This window comes from Acanthochromis polyacanthus, chromosome 9, assembly GCF_021347895.1.
Source record: "Acanthochromis polyacanthus isolate Apoly-LR-REF ecotype Palm Island chromosome 9, KAUST_Apoly_ChrSc, whole genome shotgun sequence".
In the NCBI taxonomy this organism is placed as follows: domain Eukaryota; kingdom Metazoa; phylum Chordata; class Actinopteri; family Pomacentridae; genus Acanthochromis; species Acanthochromis polyacanthus.
Window position 1 is genome coordinate 17,406,606 of NC_067121.1, and position 12,296 is coordinate 17,418,901.

Sequence of the window (12,296 nt, forward strand, 5' to 3'; positions counted from 1 at the left end):
CATTCACACCTACGGGCAATTTAGAGTAATCAATTAACCTCAGCATATTTTTGGACTGTGGGAGGAAGCCGGAGTACCCGGAGAAAACCCGCGCATGCACAGGGAGAACATGCAAACTCCATGCAGAAAGATCTTGGGAAAGCCGAGATGCGAACCGGGAATCTTCTCGCTGCAAGGCGAAAGCGCTAACCACTATTCCACTGTGCAGCCCTACTAAAATATAGTTATGTTAAAATAAATTGAAAGAATAATAATTACAATCATATCAAACATTGTCATATTGAGAGATAATAAAAACAACTAAAAGAATTATCAGATTTTTTAATTTGCTCAACAGTCCTTGCTCCTCATCTGTGACATGCCATTCTGTCTGGAAATATGACCAAAACTAAGCTTGAAGTCATGATATTTAATCAGAGTCACTTGATTCTACATGTCTCATTCAAAAATAAACCCTTTTTTTAAAAATATAATTTATCTATTTATTTTGTGGTGACTCTGCTGCTTACAGTCACATGATACATTCAGGAACTTTTCAGCAAAAATAAACACTGCTTAGACAGAACTGATAAGACAAAAGTTATGGAAAAAAAATAAAATGTAAGTAGTAAAATATGTATTGTATGTGGTGTTATCACTTTTTTTAAAGCATTGATAGCACCTGTGGGCACTAACAAAAAAGTTTGGTGTCACTTAGAAATGCCCTTTTTTTAAAGAAAAGTATTTTTTTTTCAGTGAAGGTAACATTAAAAGAATCAGAAATACAGTCTAGACATTACTAATGTGGTAAATGACTATTCTAGCTGGAAATGGCTGATTTTTAATGGAAAAGCTACCTAGGGGTGCAGAGGAACATTTCCAGCAACCATCACTCCTGTGTTCTAATGCTACATTGTGTTAGCTGATAGTCTTGAAAGTCTAATTGATGATTAGGAAACCTTGTTAGCTCATGAATAAAAATGTGTCTTTTCATGGAAAACATGAAAATGTCTGGGTGACAGCAAACTTTTTAACAGTAATGTAGATTTCTTTTTAATTTCTTTTTTCTTTTTTTTGCCAGTATAGTAGAGCTGGACCCGAATATCCGAATATTCGGTCGTTGTGGTGGTATCCAAATATTAATTTTGAGATCTGAACTACTGGTATATATCCAGTCTTGTGGACGACAGTGACCTTTGGGGTCAGTGCTACTTTTGATTGGCCAGTTGGCTGACTGTGTCACGCGGACCTACCACCTCTGACGTCATGCTTCACTTCTCCCGTGTTTGTAAACGGAAGACAAAATGCCAAAGACGGAGGTATCCATGCTAATGCTAATGCTGTGGGACTCAGAAGATGAACACCCTGAGGAGCAAGATGCAAGAGTGTCAAGCGAGAGATGGAGCAGTATTTGTCGGACTCTATACAGTCCAGTCTGGCCCAGTTGGATGGTGGAAACAAAACTATGACCGCTATCCTTAATCTTGCATTAGCAGCCAAATACTGCCTGTGGGTTCCGCACACTTCCACCCTGCCGGAGCACATTTTCTTGGAGTTCACTCTTGCCAGAAAATGTAGAGATTTGCTCACATTCCCAGCACATAAGATGAAGAGAGTGTAGGTAGGCTACTGCTGAAATGCCCTATCAATTGTAATTATATACCGCTGTTTTGCTGCACTACTTCGCTTGTTTACATTTGTTTTATAGAAATGTCTGTTCTTGTAAATATGCCACTGTTTTGCACTACCTGTCTCACACACACACATACACACACACACACACATATATAGAGTACATAGTGTAACTTTTTGAACCCCAAAATGCAAAATTCCAAATCTATGTCTTTTGTACAGCATAGCATATCTATAATGGCATAAATCATAAATTAAAAAAAGACATGTCTGAATTCTTTTTACTTGTAACTATTGCTGTGCTGTTTTTCTAGAGGTGCAGGACTTTATATTGCAGTGAAAAATGAGCTCAGTGAGAAAGATGCGACAGGAGCATAAAATGACAAGAAGCTGCTTGGGGTTCAGAGGGTTAATGCATCAGTGATTTTATTAAACTAATATAGAATAGTGTATTACTCACAGGAGCTTTTTACTCTGCTGTGAAAATGCAAACATCCTTTTAATGAAGTATTGCAGTTCAGTGCAGGATTGTTGCTTGTAACTTTTAATACTTTTTCTTCCGCAAAAGCTGTAAATACATTCTCCAGCATAGTACTTTTAATTACACTTCAGGTCAAATCTGAGCACATACATGTAACTGTGCTCCTTAAAAGAAGAATTTCAACTTTGAACATTCACCACCAACAACACAGAGGCAGAAACATGGCCACACTGTATCTCCTGCAGATGTACAAAGCTGCTCTTACATGCCACACAGATGGCTCCTAACTATGAAGTTTGTGTTGTGAACTTTCATGTCAGTCCTTTCAAGCTTTAAACAGAATTACAAAACTCTACAATAATCACGATTTGAGAGATTAAACCAGCTCCTGAATCAGACAAGAGAGATGACAAGTACAGTAGCTGTCAATTACCAGAGGCCCCTCCATAGAAGTCCTCTGATTGAAATCAATACATTGCTCAATAGAAGCAGTATTTGCCAAGGTCTGGGTGACTTTATTTACACCTCTGTTAGAAGTTGCCTTCACTTTCAGAATGTACGTGATTACAAGACTTATCCAGTGTACTACTGATGATGAGATATCCCATTCATCAAGCTGGAACTATTGATTTTTACATGGTTCTTGTTAAATACGTTGATTATTGGAAAGCACAAAGTTATTCTTAATAAGCTTCAAGGGAATCTTGATGTAGTTGATTGTTTAAAAGACATTGATTTTAGGCTTCTTGGTTGTTGGTAAGTATTTATCTGCGGGAGGTTTTTGTGGGCATGTCTGTGCTTTTTACACAAACTAAAAATACAGAATTGTTTTTGTATTGTGGAGACTTTCCACCATTTCAATTATAAAATAGTTATCTAACATGAATAAAAACTTTTTTATCTCCTTAGAGCCCCCAGTGCCTATTGCGCCCCCTCAACTGACTGCTGTCGGCGCCACCTACCTTTGGATCCAGCTGAATGCCAACTCCATCAATGGGGACGGTCCAATAATTGACAGAGAGGTGGAATACCGCACTGTTTCGGGCACTATGTATGACCTGCAGCCGGTGGACAAGACCACGCACAAGATCGGCCACCTCGATCCAGACACAGAGTATGAGATCAGTGTTCTGCTGACCAGACCTTTGGAGGGAGGCACTGGAGCTCCTGGACCCCCTCTAAGGGCGAGGACCAAGTGTGCTGGTGAGGCCAAAAATACAAATACTTACAGAACACCACTGGGATTTTTGGGAAATTAAACATTTTGCGATTTTACAGAGTAGCACGAAAAGGTTTCAATATATGTGGTATATAGTATAAATGCATACAATATCCAAACCAGCAAAAGTATTACACACAAAGAGATTTTCTCTGAGCTTTGCTAGTAAACTAAAAGCACACAGCAACCACCATTTCAGTCATCCGGTTTTTCCGACAGAAAAAAAATTAAATCAAGGACATTTGACAATGCAAACAGTGTCAAGGTGCACCCAATCTACAGGCACATGCACCCTGGCTTTCAACATTAGGCTAACGATGGAATCCTACAGAATACAGTATATAAAGTCTGTGGTAAAGTTAGATGAATAATGAGGATGAAGTTGGTAACATTTATGCACCACTGTAGCTTGGAAAATCCAAACTGAATCTCTGTGTAATCTCCTATCTCCATGTTAGGAGATACAGGAGAGTCAGTTTGGGATTGGGCGAATTGAATCCCGTTTCCCTCCCGGGAAAGTTTGGTACGACCAATCATAGCACGGGAGGCGGGAGTTAATGCTGCGTCATTTTCCGACGATGAGGAGGCAGTGGATGGCTCGTTACTTTCGGCTTCTTGCCATTGTTTGTACAGAGGAAAATCCCGTTCCAAACGTGTGAGTAAATTTAAGCAACTTAAATTAATTTAAAGTTATTCCTAACACCGCTAATCGTTCGGAAGGAGTCTTTTGTTGTGTAGCCTTTTCAAAAATAAGTGTTGTACTTGAGAGTACCCCATGTATTCACAGATTTTTGTGACAAAAACGGCAGTAATCATTCACCGCGACGCTTTCTCAGCTGCATGTCATTGTTGTTTGGACTACATGGACTTCAAGGTTGATTTGTTTGTGCGTCACATCCGTGTTACGCTGATTGGTTCTTTCTCGTTCAAGCTGCATTCGTTAGCCCCTCCTTTTTGAAATCGTCTCCTATCATCACAATGCCAGACTGCCTTTATTTGTATTGATATTAATACATAAATAAAGTCAGTCTGGATTTTCCAGGCAAGCACAACTGAGCTGTGCCATGTATAATTTTCATAACTTATACCTTCTTTGTGATGAATCTTCAGCCTGCTAATTGTGAATGTTTCAGTTTGAGTCAGCTGTGACCCAGTGCCAGTAGGTGTTACGCATCCAAAAATAAGGTTAACATCTGTTCCAGACAGCAGTTCTAACAACAACAAAAAAAAATAGTTTCATTGGCAGTACTTTGCACAGCTCCAACACAATAACTGTCTTATACAACACGGAACAAAAGTGCCCTATTTTATTAAACACTGAGGGAGATAGCAGAATTTGCAACAATCAAGTTGTAAAGAGTGGTCAAAGCAGTTCAAGCAGTGCATTAATTCAGCACTTTTTCTTCATTGTTATTGCCTTAAGCCTGTTGTATCTGAGTTTGTACTGTTCCTAATTTACTTTTACAAACAAAACATTTAAAAAAGGATTTCTATCTTTACAAATCACCCCCTGCATACAATAAATAGCCATCAGGGCTCCATTGTTCTTTCAGCTTTATTGTGTTCCTCTAAAGCCTCATTAGATTTGAAGTAAATAAGAGGATCTTACAATTGCCCAACATATATCATTGCCAGTTTACTAGTTCATTATTTTGTTGCATTAGACAAAGCTCCCCGTGCTCTCATTGTTTCCACCTATAGATTTTTATCATGATTTTTTGGCCTTTCACAGCTGGTCTCCTTCCTGAATTTAGCACCTGGAACAAGTAGAGCTTTGCACTGTTTGTACACACAATTTGTAAGAGTAAAATTATACATCTTTTAACCAATGGAGCAATGTCAAGTTAAATTAAGTCCTTTTAACATCCCCCTACTATTTGGAACAGCAATGTGTCACTGAAGTGATATGATTTATCAGCCCCAGAAATAGAGCCAAAAAACTGCCTAACCACATGGTTAACTTTTTAAATACGTGTTTATTGTGCTTAATTCTTATTCCTAACAGCCTGTGAGCTTCCTGATTCACCAAGAACACAGATTGATATGATGTGTGAAACGTAGTGGCACCTTAAATTTGGACTTTTATATTGTGGGTATTCGAACTCAAACATGTACATAAACACACTGAGTACGCGTGATGATATTCTACAAATTGCCCTTCTCACAACATTAACCAGCTAAATTCCCTTGCTGTACTAGTGTGCCAACTCGAGGAACAAAACAAACCTAGCCTCAGCACTTTCCTAGTCTAATGCTCTTTGGTGTCCAGAGAAATGCTGATCAAAATGAGTATTTTCTTCCGTCTCTGCACAGGGTGTTGCCTCCTCTCCCCACTGTGAAGGTCATGAGCTTATTCATTTTTAGACTGGTTGATAGGGATGAATGGCCCTACCTGTGCAACCTTCTGAGCTAGGCCCGGCTCCTGTGGGGGTCCTGCCCCTTGGCCACCCCGCCGGTCACAGTCGGGGAGATTGATGACCCTGGTTCCTGAAGTGTGTTTGAGGAAGCCGCTCTTGATCTTGTCCGGCTCTCTGCTAGTCCTTCCCACTGACAGCCTGGGCCTCAGCAGTGCTCCTAATTGAACGGTTAAGACTCACAGGGCTGTGTGATACATCACTGTTGATACAGACAAACCCAGAGACTAGATCCCCCCTCTCCCTGCACTGCTGTCTGGAGGTGCTAATGAAAATCTGTGGCCACTTTAGAATACTGCCTCTCACATAATTATTCATAGCCATGCTTTGGTCACTTTGCAAAATGAGCAATGTCTCTGATGACAAAGGATGTTTTAATTCAATCTTCTGTAAAATGGAGAATGTATAATGCAAGGACGCCACCAATTCAATTCAGAGGCTAGAGGAAGAAAGCGCAAGCCTTGAAAGATTTTCTTTTCCATGAAGCACTTCCATTACTCTCCTAGTGAACAACAAAAGGATGTCTTATCCAAGGCTCTGTGATTGCTTTAGGGGGTTATTTGTGGGTTTCAAGGGTTTGCAGGATGATTCAAAACAACATTTTGCCGTTGCATATCTTCGAGTCTTTGGATTGTTGATGTTGAATTTCACAACTTGTTAACTTTTGTCAATTTCCCCTTTTTCTCCTGGCAAGTATTTGGTAACTGCGCTCCCCCTCCATGTGAAATATGTGTCACTGTGAAGTTGTTTACCAGCTGAGAGTCCTCCACGCTTTGAAAGTGTTACTTGAAGAAACACACTGTATTATCAGGTGGTGCCCTAGGATCACAGCGTGGTGCCCTGCATTTCAGCAACATTACTGAGAGACCATCTCACACAGAGAGACCATTTCCTGCCCACACCAGTAAGACTGATAAAGAAAGCGCAGTGTACATTTGCAGTTGCACTTGAGATTTATGTGTGATTTAGTCAATCATTTGTGTTTTCCATTTTAAATTGATTTGAGTTAGAGTAAAATCTTTTTATACACAGCACTTGCTGTGATGTAGCAGAAATAATTTCATGCTTGTTATCACGGTAGAAGAACAGTCTGTCACAGTCTGTCCTGCGTGTGTCATCTCCACCCTGTGGCCTCGGCTGTCCTGCTGGCTCTCGGGTGCTTTAAAAATGGCAGTACATGATGTCCATGCTGGGTCCAAACACCTGCTCAGATTCCAGCCTCTGCCAAATCCACATCTCCATCTATAAGTTCTCTCCATCTGCACCCTGATACCACGTGGGAGTAGTCTCATCTGTTTGTTTTCATTTTGCCATTCTGTTGAACTGACTGCTATTAAACACGGGGGAATCAATTAATCAGGGATCAGCCCTTGCTTAAATACCCATTTATTTCTATGGAGAGTGGGGAGAAGCTGTGCAATTATGTTCACTCACACCAAGGTTGGTTATTTGCATTTAGCTTCCTGGTTGATTTGTGAAATACCAGATCTATTTTACATATATTTGGGAAAAAGAGGTTTCTAAACATGCTACGAATATTTATTTTTTTTATTTCATGCCTACCAAAAAAATGAAAATACAGTTTAAAAATATAATGCATTAGTTGCACAGACACTAGAGTAAACCAAGTGAGCAAAATGCTTGGTGTTTCTCTGTATGTGCATCAGGAGCTTGAATAAAACATATTCTAGTGAGGAACTTTGAGATTAAGTTCAATTTTTCTCTAGAAACGTAAAAATGATTAACTCAGTTTGCTTTACCCAAAGCTCTCTGGTGCTTTTGCTTCAATGCTCCCATTTACTTCGTAATGACCTAAGGTTTCCCGAAAGAATTCCTCATTGTACCAAAATGTTCAGTGTTATTTATTCCAGCTGCCAGTGGTTTTAATGTTGATGGTGTTATCATCACGTGGATCAAACATGTGCCAAAAGTTTTATTGTATTAATAGCATGACTTTTTAAGTCAATGCAAGAACTACAAGTTGCACAGAGCCACTCCTCCTATCTTTGAACAGTAAACCGTGGTTAGAGAGTGCAGCTTTGGAAAAATGTGTAATATCCATCTTGATTTGCTCACACTTTTTTCACACATGTCACATGAGCACTGGGCACGATAAGAATCATATAACCACTACAGTTATATATCGATTTGTTCCATTCACAAAAAGATTTACCTTTTCTTTCAGCATCCTCACCTTTAAACTTTACAAAATAATGCTGATGTTCATGTTACTCCTGTTCTGCCCTTGCTCAGCTGCCAAAATGAGCTTTTGAAAAATTGCCATATACAGTATAAACAGCCCTGTGTTCAGTGTATACTTAATATATCAAGAAATCATTGACTTTGATAGACAAGAAGATTCATGTCTGACTTGAGGACAGTGAAATGTCTCTGAAGTCCAGATGTTAGGTTAGGTTGTGACTGACCTTTCTTTCAAGAAGAACTTCTTTTTTTTTTCTTCTTGTAGCTCAAATCATTATAAAACACAAATACGGTAGCTCTTTTTGATGCTGAATTTGTTAGCAGGCTATCAAGAAAGTCCCCAAACCTAAACACCATTTCACCTTTACAGATGTCAGCTTCCACTATTTCCAGTCACACTTACCAGGGGTATTTTTTTCCTCTTGAGAAGCCTTGTGTAGCAAAACCTTAACATTTTGTTAACAAAGGAAGAATGATGATCTGTCAGCTGCAACCGCAATTTTTTCCCCCTTCTATCGCTTTGTGGATGTCTACAGGGGAAATTGCCTCAGCGAGATCTAAACCTTTATGATAGTTGCTTTTTTGCTAAGGTTGAGATTGGGAAGATCTGTCTCTCTTGGTCTAAATGGAAAGGAAATGGTTTGCTAGGCATGTGTCTAATTAACACCATTGTTGTCTTGAGCCATGAATAGAAAGCCACTTCACCCCACCATCTCAGATAACACTGGTTTGGTTTGTCACCCACAAAAGCTGGGAGTCATTTGACCTATAGAGTTTATATAGTGTCGATGGCAGGGTGAATGAAAAGCCTTGGTTGGAGGCCCATTGAATTCGTGTTCTTTTGTCAGTCCAGGAAAACAGGGTAGATTGAGTTTGTGGTGTGCAGGAAGGTTATAGGAGGACCACAATAAAAGTATTTTTAACACAGGCAGTTGGAAGTAGAATGGCGAATTGTGTTCTATGATATTGGCTCTGCAAAAGGCAAATTATGTTCCTCTCAAGGACATGTCTTCAAACAACTGCTGCTGGAAAGGAAAAGGAGAGTGTATGAGACTCTGCATTTATAGCTGTTTCATTATTATTATTTCCCTCACCTCCATCACTCCATCTATTCCCCAAACGGGAAGGAACTGAGATTCTGAGAACAGATGTGCACAAATGATACTCTGGTGACATCCATATAAACTTAGTCTCTTTCTACTCAAGAGTTGCTTCTTCAGCTCCTCATAAACTATTATCATTGAGGTTGTTTGTAACCTCTACTCTGAAGCCTCAGGAGAATGATAAATAGCAGTAGTTTAGTCAGGCTTAGAAAGATCCTTTTTTCTGCTGTTTTTAAATTTGAACTGAAATACTTCTCAAGGTCTTTAAATGTTTCTATTCTCTGTGTTTAATTATTCATGGTCTATCTGCTGTAATTTTTGTCACAGATTTTCTCCATCCTTTTGCTGAATTATAGATGGCCTATTCCCCTTCCTAGGCGTCCAACAAGCACTCAGTCAGGTTGTATAACGCTAACTGAAGAACATTTCTGTGTCTCCTCCTTAACCAAAGGACATGAATGTCAGGAAGGCTGCGATTTATTCCCTATATTCACCCAGCTGGATAGCTACATCTTGGGTCTCATATATTTCCTAAGTAGGTGGATCAGAAAATGCAGCAACCATTTCACAAAGTCAAGCAATTCGCTTTGATTTACACGGTGGGTAACACCCTGAGTCCAAGTGCGGCACATGCAGGTTTTTTGGCAACAAATGACAATGGCACACAGGCCATCTGGGAAGTGCTGAAGTTGAAGAATCACCTTGGTAACCTCCCACTGCTCCTGTACAGATTACCATCGGTAAATGAAGGCTTGTGTTTTTCCTGTTTGTAAGCCCTAACCACAATCACTTTCCCGAGGAACCTGCATACAAAAGACAAAGCCCAGTCTGACAGTATAGATGGGTGTGTGGGCATGTTTATGTAATAAGACAGATGGGAGAGGAGAGGGTCATTCTACCTGTCACTCTGACCCCAATCACTGCACAGTATATTGGTGGAAACAAAAGGAAAGATTAATTTAACTGCTTCCACCTCCGCTGCCTCTGTGCTTCCTATCAACTGGCTTTCCATTTGTCTTCATCCGGTCGGTAGACTCAAGCTTTCCTTCACCTTTTGATCGGCAGGAACATTTGGTAGGTTTGTTCTTTTAATTGACATTTTAAATCATGAAATATGCAGTTATTTGTTCCTTTTCCATTTTCCTAACAGATATATTAATTCTGCAATCAAATGTTTACCGTTTTTATGAGCTACAGGTGCTTTGTATTTGAAGTAAAGTGAAACAAGATTACTTGCTTCTTGTGGAAAAATCTTTAATGATGACAGTATCATCTTAAGTGTTTCACAACAACATGTGCAGTACAGTGCTTATTTTGTCTCCACACTGCTAAATGCTACTGTCATGATTAATAAACTGTAGAACCCTTTGTAGCTTTATTAGTCGTTAAACTATGGCATCACCCAGTATGTTACAAAAACATAATGGGAGTAAGTAAGCATTATTAATTATTAAAATGCATCTACTAGCAAACATTTACAGTTGTATCTCCAAAAGTTAGAATACTGTCAAAAAATATTTGAATATTTTTTTTCGTCATGATTCATTTCATAAAGGTAAACTTTCATTTTCAATTCTAACTTATATTCTATTGTCATTACATGTTAAGTCATTATTTTCAGCTTTTTTCTTATTTTTTATGGCTTGTAGCTCATGGATATGAGAAATCCACAGATATTATTAGAATGTTTCATTCTGAGTTTAAGTAAATTGCTATTCCAACAATGTGTGAAGGCACAACTACAGGACTGCTGATTTGGGAAATTTTCCAGAAGATCATCAACACCCTCCACAAGAGGTGTAGACCACCGAAGGTTATTGCTGAAAAGGCTGGCTGTTGGCAGAGTGCTGTATTGAAGTATAAGGAAAGGAAAGTTGACTGGAAGGGAAAAGTGTGGTAGGAGAAGGTGTACAAGCAACAGAGATGACTGTGGCCTAGTCAAGAAAAGTAGATTCAAGACCTAGGGGGAAGTTCACAAGCAGTGGACTGAGGCTGGTGTCAAGAGTCACGACGATCAAGACATTCCTGAATCAGAGACGTCAGGAGGTCTTACTTGGTCTGAGAATAATAACAGCTGGACTTTTGCTCAGTGGCCCAAAACTTTTTCTGTCATATGAAAGTAAACTTTGTATTTCATTTGGAATTTAAGGTCCTAGATTCTGGAGGAAGAGTTGAGAGACACAGAATCCAAGGTGTTTGAAGTCCAGCATGAAGTTTCCACAGCCATGTCATCTGCTGGTGTTGGTCCACTGTGTTTTATCAAGTTCAGAGTCAACAAAGCGTCCACCGGGAGATTTTAGAGCACTTCACCTCCATCTACTGACAAGCTTTTATAGAGATGCTGGGTTCCTTTTCCAGCAGGATTTAACACCTGCTCACAAAGCCAAAACTACTACCTAATGGTTTGCTGATTATGATTATACTGTGCTTATTGGCCAACCCACTCAGCTGACCTGAACGACACAGAACCATATACAGGATATTGTCAAGAGGAAGATGAGAAACACTTGACCCAAAAATCCAAGAGAGCTGAAGGCTATAAAAGCAACCTGGACTTCAATAACACCTCAGCAGTAACACAGGCTGGTGGATTGCATAAATGAACAGTAATTTTCAGAAGCTGGACATTTCTGTATTGGAAATAATTTTTTGATTGATGTTAGGAAATATTAAAAATTCTGAGATGCTGGATTTCTGATTTCCATGAGCTACATGACATAATCTTCAAAACTAAAACAAAATAAAGGCTTGAACTCTTTCAAGTTACATATAATAACAAAATGGAATACATGAAAGTTTACCTTGTTGAATTAAATTATTTTAAAAAATGCTTCACTACGATATTGTAACTATTTCAGATGTGCCAGTATATAGACATGCACACATACATAACATACGTGTTTTGACTCACCAGCCACTTCATTAGGTACATCTTTAAATTTTACTTGAATGAAGCGTCCAGTTATATAGTTTTTGATGGTCCTACTGTGTGTATATTGAAGTCACAATAAAGGATGGTGCTCCAAAATGCATTATATTAAAAAGTGTTCCTAATATTTTGCCACCCTCTTATATGGTAGTGGGTGGACAAATGGAGTGGTCCTCCATGGACTGAACTTGTTTTCCAGCACATCTCATGGGTGCTACCATTGCTATGAGAAGGTGCATAAGGTCAGCAACAATTTTTAGCTAGATGGTATGTGTCAAAGTAGCATCCACTACCCGATCCGTCCCGGAAACCTGATTTGTACTGCGCATGTGCGGAA

General features: G+C 39.3%; 1 protein-coding gene across 5 annotated transcripts in view; it reads left to right on the top strand.

The window, feature by feature from the left end:
• Positions 1-12,296, top strand: part of LOC110957685 (protein tyrosine phosphatase receptor type M) — a 188,290-nt gene that overhangs the window by 74,230 nt on the left and 101,764 nt on the right. For all 5 annotated transcript variants that reach the window (XM_051953453.1, XM_051953454.1, XM_051953452.1 and 2 more), the window contains one exon: positions 3,002-3,295. In XM_051953453.1, the coding sequence (XP_051809413.1) occupies positions 3,002-3,295 (294 nt within the window). The remainder of the gene's footprint in view (positions 1-3,001; positions 3,296-12,296) is intronic.